The sequence below is a fragment of the Urocitellus parryii genome, chromosome 5 (assembly GCF_045843805.1).
Source record: "Urocitellus parryii isolate mUroPar1 chromosome 5, mUroPar1.hap1, whole genome shotgun sequence".
Taxonomy (NCBI): Eukaryota; Metazoa; Chordata; class Mammalia; order Rodentia; family Sciuridae; genus Urocitellus; species Urocitellus parryii.
In genome coordinates, this window is record NC_135535.1 from 179,968,414 (window position 1) to 179,985,512 (window position 17,099).

Sequence of the window (17,099 nt, forward strand, 5' to 3'; positions counted from 1 at the left end):
GGTTGCATGGATTTAACAACAATGCCTCTGAAACAGGGTAAGCAGTCTTTAAACCGGAGCTGATCATCTCTGCCCTGCCCCCTGCCAACTGGGCCACTGTGACAAAGCAACAAGCTAACAGATGTGAAAGCACTCAGCGCACCCCAAATGCAGCCTGTGCAAGGATTATTATTAGTCTGTGGATTGTTTTCCTGTAGAGCCAGGGATGAGAGGAGCAGGACCACCTGGAGATCAAAGGGGATAAAGCAGACACCATATGCCTGAAGCACCCACACACTGACCATTCTCTGTGACGATGACATCCGTGTGGGAGCTGCCATACTTATGGATGTGGTCAATGGCTTCCTGGACGCTGTCCACCACTTCAATGCACAATTCCAGGTCCCCATACTCTGTTCGAAGTGACTTCACTTCTGAAGGACTAAAGGTCAGATAGGAGGCAAACTTGGGCCCTGCATGAATTTTCACCTGGAATAGAGCAAGGGCAGGGACTACAATGTAAAAATAATAAAAATAAGCAAGCAATACGATCAAATAGCAGCATGAGTCTGTGCAACATCACAGAGCCTGGAAAAATCACAGCCCAAGCAGCAATGGGGCCTGGAGGACAGAAGTGGCTCTGCCTTCCCGCCCTGCAAGCTCTGCTTTCAGAAGGCCTGACTGGCCACTTGCCAGCAAAGGGCCCTTGAGAAAGGTTTGAGCAGGGATTTAAGTAGGGAACATTTAAGTGTTAAGCGTGTGTAAGGCACTGAATGGGTTATGGACACAAGCCCTTAACTTCTGACATTTTACTAAATTGAGCACTTAACTATAATAATCCTTCCCTGCAATGTGGGAACTAGGCCTGGAACTTGTATGGAGAGAGGGAGGCATCACATACACATTTCCATTCACTGCACCCTGGAGAAGTCTGGGTGGGTGGCTTTGCTTTAGAGGTAAGGAGCATTCGGGTTCTGTTGGTACTGCAAACTATGGTTACCTATTGTATTTCTTTCTTTCTTTCTTTTTTTTTTTTGGTACCAGGGATTGAACTCAGGGGCAGCACTCAACTACTGAGCCACATCTCCAGGCTTATTTTGTATTTTATTTAGAGACAGGGTCTCACTGAGTGGCTTAGCACCTAGCTCTCACTGAGGCTGGCTTTGGACTTGTGATCCTCCTGCCTCAGCCTCCCGAGCCCCTGGGATTACAGACATGAGCCACTGCGCCCAGCTTCTCTATTGGATTTCTGACTGGGTCAGTCTCTGCCCCAGGTTCTGGCACTAATTCTGCTCTTGGTTAGTAGAATGTAAGGCTCCGAGGCTGGTCACTAAAGTCCCAGGACAAGTCTGATCCCACTTAGGCCTTGTTCTCGGAGACCACCTGGGACAGGGTATATACTCTGACTCTCCAGGGCCAGGCTCTTGCCTTGGCTCCTGTTATAATAGTAGTATCTGTCTTGCTCTCACTGCTCCTGAGGTCTTGCCATGGTTTCCTATCTGGGACCCCATGTCCTCCAGGACTGGGTCAAACCATGTTCATCAGGGACAGGAGCCCTGAGCTTGAGCAAGTCACCCCACTGGGTTTGCTGCCTGCATATAAAGGTGCTGCAGGAAGTATACACATGGACTCATCTGGGTTTTAGGAGATTCAAGGCAATCCTCATTTTTGATGACTTAAGGTATCAAGGGTCTGTCCACATAAAGACCAGGAGGATTTAGTCCTGGCCAAAGGAGTGTTTCCTGTGGTCTATCCAAATCACTGTGGTGCTTGGCATCCATAGGCATCCAATCAAACAGTCCACTAATGTAAAGTAAGCACTGTAACACGACTATCATGTGATCTAACTCCCCTTTACTTTGTAGGGTGCATTTTCATTTTCAAAACAATCCTTTCAGGTTCTAACTGGGACCATGCCACATTTATAAACAGATTGGAATCTTCCTTTTCAGCAAATGGAAGGAAGAGACACGTCAGGGTCAAAGCCACCGAGGCCAGCAGGCACCTTCCCTCCGGCTGTGCAAGCTTATGCAATTCTGAAAGAGCACCATGACACTGGCTATCAAAGCTGAAATGCATCCATGCAGGAAGTTTAACAGATTGCCCATTTCGCCTTGAGAATTTCCATTACTTTGCAATCATGAATTTAGGACACAGTATAAATTTATATTTGAAAATTACTGGATTTGGTTTGTTTCGAACCTTAACGACAAGATAGGAACATAATCCAGAGAGGACACTATACAAATTGTTGACTCCAAATATCATTATTGGTAACTGAAGACATGTAGGTGTGTGAATATATACAAAGTTTTGGTTTAAAAACATTTCTGCATGACCTTTCAAATCAAATCCAAAAAAGAACATAAACAAACTTTAAACTTTGCCATTGAATAAAAGGTCGCTAAAAAGTGTCTACTCAGCACACTACCATGTGGTCCGTCTTTATCTCGGCAAGGAACACAGCACTTTGTAATATAGCTACCTGTGCAGAGGTCTGGTCCACCCACTGGGCTGCAGGAGGGCAGGGTTGTTTTACTCACCCTTGTACTTAGCATACCACTTTAGACATAGCACTGACTCAAAAGTACTGTTTCCTAAATTGACTTAAATGGTATGGCAGTTGGTCCTGGTCTGGCCCATGAATGGGAGGTAACCTACTAGTCCTGTGGGTCTGTTTACCTGTTCCACTCTTAGCATGTCAATGATCTGGTCAAATAACGGTGTTCTCAGCAGATCCCGGTGGATTAACAAAGTCTCCAAAGCATTACAGGCGGCTGGGTATTCACATTTAGAGTCTCTGACTGCAAGAGGAGTAAAGAATTACTTCTAATTAATGTGATCCACAATGATCGCACCCTCACCACACAGGAGACCCCATCCGGCTCACCCAGTCTTGTGACCTTATCCACACTGGCCTCTGAATCCACATACAGGTGGCAGATCCCTTCACTGTGTCCCATCACTGGTATCCCCTTGGCAGCTTTCTGAATGTCTCTGACCAGCTGGGAAGAGCCACGTGGAATGATCAGATCTATCAATTTGTCTAGGCGGCAAAGATCTTCAACTTCTTCTCTGGTATTCACCTGAAAGTAAGATAAAGACAGACATTGTCTAGCCACACAAAATATAGGAATAGCAGCCCCCTCCCCCGCTTTAAAAAAATTTTTTTAGTTGTAGTTGGAAACAATACCTTTATTTTAATTATTTGTATGTGGTGCTGAGGGTTGAACCCAGGGCTTTGCGCGTGCTAGGTGAGCTCTCTACCGCTAAGCCACAATCCTAGCCTAGCAGCTTCCCTTTTTATACATAAATGTCTGCATACCCTGAGAACCAAACCAGGTGCTGGGAAAACTTACTCTGAAAAGAAGCTTAAATATCTGACATTGGGAATTGAAATACTGTCCAGCAAAAACTACAGACCTGGAGCTACATTCTCTGTTACAAAGCACACAGCAAACAATCTGTGCCTTACAGAGCTCAGAGTCTTATAGGGAAAGCAGGAGTAGGCCACAACAGCCATAATACAGAGCAGATAATTTTTTAGATGCCAGAGGAGGTACTATGCTATCTGTGGAAATTCAAGGTGGTACAGAGGGTGCCAGGCTAGGAGGGTTATTAAAGGAAATGGCTGCTCTGAGGAAATGCTGTGTCTTGCTAGGGAGCCACAGGTCTCTGGGACTTTTGCAGATAGCCTTTCTGCTGGCATGCAGACTGGACTCATTATAAACAGCTTGTGTCAGGACACTGAGATTAATGGGCATTTTGCTTTCTCTTCTTGATTTTTAACCCCATCCAACTGATCACGTTACAACAAAAACATAAATGTATATGTACCAGAATACTCCCAGCAACTTTATTCTGCATAGCCCCCAACTGGAAAGCACCCAAATATTCATCAACAGAAGAAAGGACACACTGTAGTATATGTACGTAAATGGAATACACAGCTACAAGGAGGGGAGACTGCTGCTTGGTGCAATGATGTGGATGAAAGTCAAGGAGATAACGATGAACAAAAGACACACAACATAAAAGAGCATTTTAGATGACTCCATTTTTATGAAGTTCAAGAATAGGTAAAGGTAATTAAATGTGACAGAAGTTAAAAAAAAAAGTGGTTACCTTGTACTGAGAGTGAGGCATAGTAATTGGGAATCTCAGAGAGCCTTCTGAGATATTGGGGAGTGTGCTACATCTGGAGGTCATGTATGTGTACATGTATGGATCAAGTCACAGAGTTGTTCATAACAGGATATATATATTACTGCATGTATGTTACACATCAACAGGAAAAGAGGGAGGGAATCGATCTAGATCAAGATGTGCTGGAGTTGGGAACTGTGTTCTTTCCACCTATCTATTTGCCGTAAGACAAACCCAGATTCTCATTCTTGAGCACGCAATGCAGCAGGTCTGCAGACATTCTCCCAGTGGCCAACAGAACCCAGGGATATTGGAACAAGGGGGTCTTGATGGATAGAGGGAGGGATCTGGAGGTGGTCTCAGTCCAAATTTTTTTCGTATATATATATATATTTTTAGTGGTAAATGGACACAATATATTTTTGTATATATTCATTTTTATGTGGTGCTAAGGATCAAACCCAGTGCCTCACACGTGCTAGGCAAGTACTCTATACCACTGAGCCACAACCCAGTCCCCAAATTTACTCTATCATAGACTGGGTGCTCTGTGTCAATTCCTTTACTTCTGAGTCTTTTTTCCAATCTAGAAAACAGGCCTAATAATGAATGATAATTTCCTTATAGGGTTGTTGTAAGGATTAAAAAAGATAATAGATAAAAAGTACCTTACACACAGTAGGTACTCAATGAATTATAGCAATTACTGTCAAACTTCATTTGATATCTGAAGAGAGGGAGACAATGGTTGGTTAAAATGATGATGGTAGTGATAATAGCATGATCTCATTCTTACATGCTGCATGACAGTTTATAACATATGTATCTCATCTGACTTACATTACAGCAATGAGAAGAACCGGGGCCTCACACTCTAGGACTGGTATTCTCCATGAGCCAAACAAAGAGGGCTAATTGACATTCTTGGAAACCAGGAGTGCCAGGACACATCTGATGGGAGTGGCCTTCCCAAGCCACTGGCAGTCTACCTGGTCCATCTAGCCACTGTAATGGCCAAATGTCTGCAAGCTCACAGCACCTGCTGCCACTCCGATCAAGCCTCCTATAGTAGTGTCTTGCCTCCATGGGGCCCAAGCTTTGCTTCAAACTCCCACCAATCTGACACGGCCTCACCTGGATCATTTCCAGGGACCTACCAGCTGTACGGCCTCTTTGACTCCATGGATTGAGAGGGCCTCCTGCGTCAGGAGGTGGAGGATCCGGTTGCTGTGTGCAGCCTCCTTCCCTCCTTTGAGTAATAAGCCATTACCACTTGCAATAGCCAAGGCTGCCACCTGCAGACCAAAAGGGAGAGCAGGGGATCAAAGGGAAAAAAAACAAGAGTGACAGTAATGTTAACATATTTTGGAGCACTTCATTTCAGAGCTATGCTCTCATTTTCACATCTGAGCGAAGTAAATACCTGTTTTATGTCACTTTATACTGAAGTCCAGAGAGCCCGGTGACTCTCCGAGGTCGTGTAATTTATAAAAGGCAGGGCTGGGAGCCATCCTGAGGTGGTGACTTCAGAGCCAAATCACCTGGATCTTAGGAACCAAATGATAAGGCTTCCCTAGCACCACCAGCAATGCAGCCTGAGTTCAGAGACCAGTCACTCAGCCCGCCTCCCAACTCTGGCTACTGTGAAGAACTGTGTGCTCAGCTGGCTCTGCAGGGAAATGCTTGCTCCACCTGACTCAAACTGAGGTTGGGCAGCACCTCAGCTCTGGAATTGTTCTGAGGGCTCTAAATGGCTCAAGCTAGGAACCTCAGAGAAGACTAGAGCTCCTGCCAACCTCAGACAGCAACAGCAGAGACTGCTAAGCACATACTGTTTGGGGTCTGGGTAGGAAGTTAGGGCATCCAGGAGGAGGGTAGCTTCTTTATTAAAGCAGAGTTGATGACACTGACCTGATCATCCTAAGCCTGAAGCTTAATATTCTGAATTCTCATGGAATGAATGAAAATCTTCCTGCTTTTGTAGGGAAAGCAGGAAGGCACTTTACTAAAAAACTTGTCTGACCATGTTAATTTCCAGATTAGGGGTTCTTTTTTTAAAAAAAATATTTATTTTTTAGTTATAGGTGAACACAATATCTTCTTTTTATTTTTATGTGGTACTGAGAATCGTACCCAGTGCTCATGCATGGTAGGCCAGTGCTCTACCTCTGAGCCCAACCCCAGCCCCAGATTAGGGGTTCTTAAACCATTTTTATTTGCTTATGTTGCTCATAGGTCCTTAATAAAGTTATGTAAACTTTCTCTAGATAAATGCACTGACATGGGGCATTCTGCATATAATTTTTAGGATTCATCGAGTCTGTGTTACCATATAGGTTAAGATCCCAGGTGGGGAGCCTCAGTGAGAGGAAAGCTTACTTTTTATAAAAAACTAGCTGTGTAGAAGAGAAGAAGCAGAGACACTTGGTGAACACAGTTCACAAAGACTTGGGACCCATTTCTAATATCACAGGTGAGTTATGCGGTCACCACTGTTCTGTTCACAGAACAGAGGGGTGGTATCCTCCGTGACTTGGAGGACTCTGATGAGCGAATTAAATACCAGTCTGAGGTCATGTCAGGGAGTACCCTCCACAGAATATCTGGATCCCCCTGGTCCCTAATATTTTATACATATAGGTATTGGTTTTTTGTCTTAAATTAGAATTTCCCTTGGAGACTTTGGGGATAGGGTGACAAAAGAGCTGGTATCATACTGCTGACCATCCAGTGGGGAAACATTTCAGATTTCTGGGAGAATTAAAATCAAGTGAGGCTGCTCTCTAATGCCACCTTGTGTTTCCCAGCATGGCCACTTTCTGAACTTTCCTTAAAGACTTATATTACAGATTCCATTAACTACTGGAAGTTCTTTTTCTAGGAGGTATACCCACAGGAAGACATGTGTGTCACTGATAATGAGGGCCTTCACATGGGCAAGGCCAGCTATCAGAAGAATAGATCATAGCAGGCTAGCAGGAGCCTTCGGTCAGAGAACAAAGTGCCCCATGAGCTAACATCTTTGGAAATTCCTCTCGCATTGTTATACAGTGGGTTGCTCTGGGCTCCAGTAACAGCTGTTCTCTTACAAGTGCCACAGGAACACGAGCTTTTATAAGGTTTGGTTTCCTCAACTGTAAAATGAACCTCTGAATACCTAATTTGGGGTTACCAGAACAATCAAGGACATAAATCTTGGACATCTCAAAAGTTATCTTTTTGGGTGGGGGCGGGTCCCAATAAAACCCTCCACACACACACAAATTATCTTTGGGAAACTTGTCTCCAGTACTGAAAACACATGCTTCCTCCAACCCCCACCCCCATTGGCAAGGCCTTTGTCACACACCTGGGGTAGACAGTCGGGGCGAGATTCAAAGATCACCAGTAGAACACCAATTGGGACTGTCACTTGCTCTAGTTCCAGGTTTTTGGCAATTCGGGTCCTGCGTAAAACGCGTCCCACACTGTCCTGCGAGGAAGCTGCGATCTGCCTTAGTCCGATGGCCAGGCTGTTCAGTTTAGACGTGGAGAGGCTTAGACGCTTTAGCAGAGGGGCTGCAAGTCTCCCTGAAAAGGTATCAGGGATATGCGATGAAGTAGCAGATCTGCAGGCTGCAGCCACCAACTGACATGTCTTGAGTTTTACTGAACATGTGACATTGATCATGTCTGTTTCTGTGCAATGTCACATGTGTGGCATACAGTTTACATGGCTTCTCCAGGGGGCAGTGTGGCAGTACATATCATCATGTAAAGGTGCATGCATCAATACTCTTTGTGCCAGCAATCCTAGTTTCAGAAATTTGTCATTTGTGTGAGCAAGCCTACATGTGATAAGGATATGTACAATATCCTTCTATAATAGCAAGAAAGTGCATTCTACCTAAAAATGCAAACAACGGGCTACAATGCAGTTACCATAAATAATAAACATGTGCTAACTGACATGGAAAGTTATCTAGGGTACAGTTTGTGAAAAAGGCAAACTGTAACAGCATGTATGATACACTCCTTTTTGTTTTATTGGTACAAGGGATTGAAGAAATGCATCCCCAGCTGAAACACTCCTATTTATCAAACAGTGCATCTCTACGTGTGCACAGGGAGACCCCCAGAAGGCAGCAAGAACAGTGATGATCCCTATTTTATCTTTCTGTATTTTAGTTTTCTATAATGAGTGAATTATTTTTATAACCAGAAACAATGAAGACAATGGAAGGGTAACTGATGTGATACAGCAATTTGTATACGGGGTAAAAGCGGGAGTTCATAATCCACTTGAATCAAACCGTGTAATATGATGTATTAAGAACTATGTAATGTTATGAACGACCAATTAAAAAAAAAAGAAACAATGAAGATATTTTCTTCTAAAATAAAGTTAAAATTATGGTAGGTTCATACACAGAATTTTCTTTAAATACAACAGTATGTATAGTGTGATTCTCTCTCTCTCTCTCTCTCTCTCTCTCTCTCACACACACACACACACACACACACATACACACATTTATATGCTTGGGAAAACCATTTGGAATCACATATAACAAATTAATTACTGTGGTTAATGTTTGTTTATGAAAAATTTTCCTTTATCTTTAATAGTCACACACATCAAGGTGAAAATAATAAAATATTTCTACTTTGGAGAGGAGGAACCAACCTTAAGAAAAAAATTAAACCATTCTACAAATCAGTTATACTGTGAATAGCAATCAATTTTCTTTACTTTCTTTTACTTTTTTACATGTGATTAAAAACAAGTTTTAATTACAGTACATGTTAAACATTACATTCTAGGTTTTTTGCTTCACAATGCCAGTATGTTTTCCATGTTGTAAAAATTATCATTTTAGTCAATACTAAATATTCCATTGAGTTGATACAGCTTAATGTACTGAATGAAGCCTATGCAATTAGACACTTGGGGTGTTTCCAATTTTTCAGTGTAATAAATAATCCTTCTCCAAGAATCTTTACATACAGAGCTCTTCTCTCCTCTTGAAATATTTTCTTAGGATCAATTCCATGAATTAGGATTACTGAGTCAAAGGGGATTACCATGCTCATGTATTCCCAGGACTCTGTTCTTTTTTTAAAAATTTGTTGGGGGGTGCTGGGGATTAAACCTAGGGATACTCTACCACTGAACTACTATCTGCTACTTCCTAGTCCTTTTTAGTTTTTATTTTGTGACAGGGTCTTGCTACATTGCCCAGGCTGGAAATGATCCTTGTCTCTCAGCCTCCCTAGTTGCTAGGATTGCAGGTGTGTACCTGTGTGTGTTTCCAGAGATATTATTGGGGTTAGAAGCCCAAGACCACCAAGAAACTGAGTGATCCTGAGCAATAGCTTTAACCTTTGTGGGTCTTAACTACTTTACTAGTTAAAGTTAAAAGAATTGGGCATTATCAAAGATTTCTTCCATTTCTTAAAATCCATTCTGTGACTTTCCAATACTATGAACATTTGGAAAACCTACAAGTAATCTCTAGAGGAAATTCTGAAACAATGCTTTAAAAGTGTTGTAAAGGAAGGACAGGGAGGCTGAGAAGCCCTGCAAGGTTTCTTTGATGGGAACACCATTCATCTGGATGTTTAAGTGAAGATTCACTTATTCAAGAGAAAAGGAAATTTAAAACCCCATAAAGTCAACTCCCATTATTTTAAGGCAGAAAAGACCAGAAGAAAAAGGAGAGGAAGAGCAAGGATCTCCCAGGCTCTACATATTTAGCTGTCTGTGACATGAGCATAGCCATCTTGCTTGCTCAGGGCCATTTCTGGATGGCACCTGGTGCCAACTCTGAGAACTTCACACTAGTTAATGAACTAAGAGACAACTCATCTCTCATCAGAGTCTGAACCAACTATTTCTATGACTCTCTTATTTGTACACTCCATCTGTGTTAGAATCCCAGGTCTGTTGGTGGTCATATGGCTTTGGGAAAGTGACAGCTTCTTTGAGCTTTGATTCCTCCTCTATAAAATGGAGATGACAAAGAGCAGCTCCTTCAGACATATTATGTTGTGAAGAATAAAGGCAATTCTGTTGGTCAAACCCTTAGCACAGCACCTGCTAATAAACAAAGGCCTCAATAACCGCTATTAGCTAAACATCTAAAGCACAAGGTTTCTCATTCTCCTTATCCGGGCCTGAAATCACCATAAAAGCCACACTCATGTGATCTATGGAAAACAGAAAAGTCCTTTTGGGGGTCTTACTGAAATACATGAGGAAGAGGGAGGAATACTAAGAGTAGTTTGAAAAATACCTAACCAGTTCTAGCCATACAACCTCCATAAAATGATGCACAATATGTAATTGCTTCTATAACAATCTTACTTTTAGGCACACCTAAGAGTTACTGGTAAAACAAAGAACAGCAATAAGGAGAATGAATACCTGCCCCCGCCCTCCTCTCGCATGACTCCTTACCCTCTGCCTCCTCTAGGTCTTTTTTGTTGGCCAACAGGATCTCATCCCGCTGGTCTGTCAACAGATCTGCCAGATGATGGATAATTTCTGCTCTCTAGAAGAAAGGCAAATGTAAGAAACCCAATAGATATGTTAATCCAAGAAGAACATACACCAGTTTTTAAATCTACTCTTTAGGAATGTCTGTCCTTGCCCTGAAGCCAGGGTCAGCACTGGCTGAAATCCTCCTTCCCACCATTCATTTCCCAACACTGCTCCCCTCATTTTTCCAACCTTCCCTCACTCTCCTTTACCTTTTTTTTTTGGAGTGTGTGGTACTGGGAATTGAACCCAGGGCCTTGTGCATGCAAGGCAAGCACTCTACCAACTGAACTATATCCCCAGCCCTCACTTCCCCTTTACTGCCCACTCTTTTACCACTACTCATGATTAAATTAGTGAGTCATGGCCCAGTGTTGGAGGAGGTTGCAGGAAGAATTATAGAATTTATTCATGAGAAAGGGGCAGGCACTCTGATGATACATCTTTTTTTTTAATTTATTTTTTTAATGTGGTGCTAAAGATGGAATCCAGTGCCTCCCATGTGCTAGCCAAGTGCTCTATCACTGAGCCGCAACCCCAGTCCTGATGATACATCTTTTTTTTTTTAAAGAGAGAGAGAGAGAGAGAGAGAGAGAGAGAGAGAATTTTTTAATATTTATTTTTGTTTTCAGCGGACACAACATCTTTGTTTGTATGTGGTGCTGAGGATCAAACCCAGGCCGCATGCATGCCAGTCAAGCGCGCTACCACTTGAGCTACATCCCCAGCCCCTGATGATATACCTTTACAGATTTAATTTCACTAGATAGTTTACTTCCCAGGTGATTTTTCATAACTGGCTTTTTTCTTTTCTTTTTTGGTACTAGGGATTGAACAGAGGCGTTTAACCAAGCCCCTGACCTTTTTTGTTTATTTTCAGACAGGATCTTGCTAAGTTGCTTAGGGCCTCGCTGAGTTGCTGGAGCTAGTCTGGAACTTGTGATCCTCTTGCCTCAGCCTCCTAAGCCACTAGGATTATAGGCATGCAACACCATGCCTGGCTGGCTTTTCTTTTTTGTCAGTTATTTGATGTAATAAGTTGAAGGGGAAAAACTCCAGTCCTAGGTGCTTGAAGAGACTCCAATCTTTGCCTACCAGACTGGGAAATGTGGCAAATGTGGTGATCACTGAGAGTTGAGAGAAATAGTTTGAGAGAGAAGCTAGGCTCCTCCTTTGCTTTCTGTTTTGTACTTGTAATTATTTTAAATTCTTCTTTCTCAGGTCAACATGTTTCCCAGAAGAAACTTACATATATCACTCTCAAAACCATCCTCAATAATATAGTCCTAGGGAGCCGGCCCTGGGCTTGTACCTGTCTGCCTTTCCATGTCCTTTCCATGTCCAGCCTCAGTGTGCTACTGAGATTCATTCAGGCCTGATTCATTATAGACTGGGCAGGGCGCCAACTATGGAGCAGTCTCAAGCTTCCATCTCCCAGGTAAGGTTGGTGACTGGGAATGGGTATGGAGAACTTTCCTACATTTTCCTGCCTATTATGTGACCATCCCCATGTCATCATTTTCATGCTTTCAATCAAAACATCATACTGATGTAAAGCTACCCTAGGCCTCAGCCAACAAAACACAAAAGGGAAATAAATTTAAAGAAAAAAGGCAGAGTGAATCTGAATCAGACTTACAATTTGGAAAACTGCATGGACACTAGGAATACAGAGGGGTCAGCAAGCTTGACTGTTGTGCAAACAGTACAGCAAGACTCACTCTGAAAAACTAACAAAACCATCAGCTGAGGTTACTACCTGCTCAGGTTCTAATGTGGCCAACGTCCTTCCTCCAGATCGAGCCATTTCGCCCTGCTGCTCAACAGTCGGGCCTGTAAGAACACATGCAAACATCAGATTGCGGTCAGCTTGGTTCACTTTCCCAGCTCAGGCTCATCACATGCAGAAGGAAAGCCTGGTGTCCTGGTGTGCTTGCTTCACATTTGGGATCACCATGACCAGTAAAAGGGCAAAGGAATATGCCAAAGTAACTCTGGTATAGACACAGGAACTTGCCTATATTTCTGGGGTAGACAATATGCTTTAGGTATTTTAGAGTTCCTTCCAATTCCATTTTGGCTTTTTATTTTCTCAGGTGTTTGTATTTAAGTGCAGATTATAAGGTAATTCTACCCAATGTGAACACTGGAGAGCACATGCCATTCTTATGCATCTTTGCATCTCTAGTGCTTGTTACTACCTGACATCCACTGCATTCATGTTTCTTGAAAAAATGGAAGTGTATATTCTTTAATGTAGTGATTTTTGAGAGAACAGGAAGCCAACTAGGCAGGATAGACAGAATTTTACAAAAAAAAAAACAAAAACAAAAACAGGAAAACCCAATTTTGCAAAAAGTGTTTAAAACAGCAGCAGATTTCATAATATTAGCACACCGATTATATGATTTTGTGATCTGTAGTCCTAGAGTGATAGACTACACTTCAGTCCCATCTCAGCTGGGGTGTCACTAGCTACAATCTACCAGCTTCAGGACCTTATAAAGAACTACTTACCTGCAGGCTTTACTTCTGAAAAAAAGGTGCCAACTTTCTTTCCCTCCACGATGTCTGTGATGACATGTCCAGACACCTTTGGGTGGGTTCCATTGGCAATAACAACAGAAGTGCCACCTTGCAAAGCCCAGAGGGCTGCTTTCACCTAATGGGACAGGTTAGAGTCAAAGATAAAATTCAGACCTACCACATTCACTTTAAGCCTTTAAAAATATATCAAACACAATTCGACACTGAGCAACTTAAGTAAATGCAGGAATGTTTTCAATAGCTCAGAACCTCTGGAAACACATGCTGCCCATGTTCTCTCCCCAGCCCAGTCCTGGCACATGTTGTCTGAAGAAGTAGTAACCTATTCTTTGTTTTAGGCACATTCTGTCTTCGAGACTCTCTGGTAGTGGAATGGTAATTTCTGGGTTTTAACTTCTTATGCCTCAGCTTAGCAACAGCTCAGTGCACAGCCAGTAAATTGACCAGAGTTAGTTTTTGCAAACAGGCTCTTATCCTTATCTCTGTCATTGCTACATATGATGCTGTGCCTTTATGGCATAACTTCTTAGAAGAGTTAATGGGAGAGAAAAATTTTGAAAAATAACATTAAAAAATATTTGAGATGATAATAGTAGAAGATTTATGAATTGTGACAATTATATAGGCCTTGCCTTCAAGGAGTTTACAATATGAACACACTGTTTATATAATCTTTTGTTTTATTATTTTTTAGTTATAGGTGAACATAATATCTTTATTTTTTATTTTATGTGGTGTTAAGGATTGAACCCAGTGACTCACACATGCTAGGCAAGCGCTCTACCTGAGCCACAACCCCAGCCCAATGTTTATATAATCTTAATAAAAAAAAGATGCATATAGACATGATTAAACATAGGTATACAATACTCATTATCTATTTATCCATATTCAGATAAATGAAAAAATTTTTTTTTGTAGTACTGGGTAATGAACCCAAGGGCACTCTTTCACTGAGACACGTCCTCAGCCCTTTTTAAGAATTTTTTTTAATTTTGAGGCAGGGTCTTGCTAAGCTGTTACTGTTGGCTTCAAATTTGTGCTCTTCCTGCCTCAGCTTCCTAAGTTGCTGGGATATAAGTGTGAGCCACAGCTCCCAGTGTTAAATGCGTATTTATGTGTATGTGCCTGGTATTTGAACCATTAGCCTTCAAATAATTTTAAGATTATAAAGAAAAAGTACTGTTTTAGCTTTACAACTGCTGTTGTCAGCTGGGCACAGTGGTACACGCCTGTAATCCCAGAGGCTTGGGAGGCTGAGACAGGAGGATCATGAATTCATAGCCAGCCTTAGCAAAAAGCAAGGTGCCAAGAAACTCAGTGAGACCCTGTCTCTAAATAAAATACAGAATAGGGCTTGGAATGTGGCTTAGTAGTGGAGTGTTCCTGGGTTCCATCCCCGGTACCCAAAACAAACAACAAAAAAAAAACAATTGCTGTACAGAGTGTTAAGGCCCAATTCTTACCTTGGCTTCCATGCCGCCCATCCCTACTCTAGACTTGGTTCCAAATGTCACAGACTGCTGGTCTCCAGGATAAAATATATCAATGAGCTTTGCATCATCTGACCCTGGGGGGCTGTCAAAGAGGCCTAAAAAGTGGACAAGAGTCAATAATACTGCTTTGATGGAAGTATGTATCCCCCAGACAGGCCTCCCAGCACCAGCTACTAATCTAGAAAACTACTGTACTTTCTTGTACCCTTGGCACACAATTTATTGGCCCTGCTCAGACTCCATTAGGAAGTGTCTTCACCTCTGCCATTGGTATTTTTATCATGCTATACCTCAAGGACATAACTGAAAAAGAAGAGGGGCTCCTTCAGAAACAGTGTGGCAGCTATACACTATTTAACATGACTGTTTCCAAGCAGGAAGGAATGTGAAACAGGAACTCATTAACTCTGATTGTACCCTCTGGAATAGGCACTAATTTATCCTCTCCATTTTATAAGTGAGTAGTTTTTGAGGTTGGATTGAGTCAGCAAGAGAGCTCATGACTCTCAGCATTCACTCTGGATTTATCACCATAAAACATATGTCCCCATATGTAATTGAGTAAGATGACATAAACTAGTTATGTGAAAGGTTACACACATACAATACAGGTTAAAAACTCCCACAATTTGAAAAGGAGTACTAGCCTTGGAAGGAAAAAAAAAAAGATGCAGAGAAAACGAAGTCAACTCAGGACCTAGGGGGGACATGGGTAGGAAGGCAGTGCCCATGGCTGAGGGCAAAAGAGACTTCATGTGGTGACATTTGGACTCTAAATCACTGCTTTTGCTGTGTCATGGTATACCTCTCCCCTCGTTTATCCCAGATATATAATACAACCCTGTTATATATACAACCTTTCTGGGGGAGTGAGGAAATCAGTGTCCAGCATAGAACAAAGCAGTGTAAAGCAAGAGCAGCAAATATAGGAAAAAGAAGAGTAGGCCTGCACAGCCTGTTAGCTCAGCTGCCACCCCATGGCTCTTTAGGATCCCAAGCTGGGTTCTTCCAAAAACTACAGTGCTATGAGATAACAGGCTAGGACCGAGAGGCTGGCTGTTAGGTTCATGTAACAGTATGGGAAAGACTAGACAGTTCTAGGGCTGGGGATGTGGCTCAAGCGGTAGCGCGCTGGCCTGGTATGCGTGCGACCCGGGTTCGATCCTCAGCACCACATACCAACAAAGATGTTGTGTCCGCCGAGAACTAAAAAAATAAATATTAAAAATTCTTTCTCTCTCTCTCTCCTCTCTCACTCTCTCTTTAAAAAAAAAAAAAAAAAAGACTAGACAGTTCTAAGACAAACGAACCAGGCACACAGGAGCTCCTACTGTTCTGGAATCGTGCCCACTCCTTTCTCTCCCTTGCAGCAGCCTCTTGACCTCACCAACAGCATATTTAAAATTCTGAGATTATTTTAAGAATCAACATTTGAGGGACAATCAATTAGATTCATTAACAGTAAGTCTGGAGATATTTGAAGCTGCATCAGAACAGTTTACTACAGTTGAGTTCAAACTGGTTCATAATGACCTCATAAACTCTCATCCTTTACCTTTCCAGGCAGTAAAGGAGAGAAGGGTGAATGATTTTCCAACAGTATAGACTTACATTGGAAACTGACCTTAGCCAAACACTTGCTGTATGACTTGGGTATACTATTTAACTGATTCGAACTTAATTTTTTATTTTTGATTTTTTTTTTAGCTATACATGACAGTAGAATGTATTTTGGCATATGACAAACACATGAAGCATAACTTATTCTAATTAGGATCCTATTCTTGTGGTTTGTATATCATGTGGTGTTACCCAGGTTGTATATTCAAATGCAAGGCTAGGAAAGTTATGTCTGATTAATTCATACTTGTTAAGGCTTAGATCTTAAATGTCCCCCAGAGCTCATGTATTGAAGGCTTGGACCCTAATGCAGCATTGTGAAGAGGTGGGGCCTCTGAGAATTCTGACCTCATGAATGAATTAGTCCACTTATGAACTGATAATTTAATGAGCTATTAGAAGATAGCAGAAACGTTAGGAAGTGGGGCCTAGTTATAGAAAGAGGGTCACTGCATGCACTTGAAAGGTATCTCTGGCCCCTTCTTTCCTCACTCTGGTTCCTCATCAGAATGAAGTGAATAGCTTTGTTCCACCAATGTTCCCCACCATGTTGTTCTCCCTTGCCACAGGCCTAAAAGCAATAGAGGCAGTCAAGCATGGACTGAATTTTCTGAGACTATGAGCCAAAATAAATCTTTCCTTAAGTTGATTTTCTCCAGAATTTTGTCACAGTGATGGAAATTTAATTAACATGATACTACAACATGAATGAACCTTGAAAACATTATGCTCAGTGAAAGAAGCCACTCACAAAGGACCACACAGTGTAAGATTCCATTTATATAGAGTGT

At 42.0% G+C, this 17,099-nt stretch overlaps 1 protein-coding gene across 2 annotated transcripts in view; it reads right to left on the bottom strand.

Moving 5' to 3' along the window:
- The window catches only part of Aldh18a1 (aldehyde dehydrogenase 18 family member A1), a 41,372-nt gene that overhangs the window by 4,176 nt on the left and 20,097 nt on the right, over positions 1-17,099 (bottom strand). For both annotated transcript variants that reach the window (XM_026394807.2, XM_026394808.2), the window contains 9 exons: positions 14,659-14,783; positions 13,163-13,307; positions 12,405-12,478; positions 10,565-10,658; positions 7,475-7,695; positions 5,283-5,420; positions 2,870-3,065; positions 2,662-2,783; positions 282-468 (listed from right to left, as the gene is read on the bottom strand). In XM_026394807.2, coding sequence (XP_026250592.1) covers positions 282-468; positions 2,662-2,783; positions 2,870-3,065; positions 5,283-5,420; positions 7,475-7,695; positions 10,565-10,658; positions 12,405-12,478; positions 13,163-13,307; positions 14,659-14,783 — 1,302 coding nt within the window. The remainder of the gene's footprint in view (positions 1-281; positions 469-2,661; positions 2,784-2,869; positions 3,066-5,282; positions 5,421-7,474; positions 7,696-10,564; positions 10,659-12,404; positions 12,479-13,162; positions 13,308-14,658; positions 14,784-17,099) is intronic.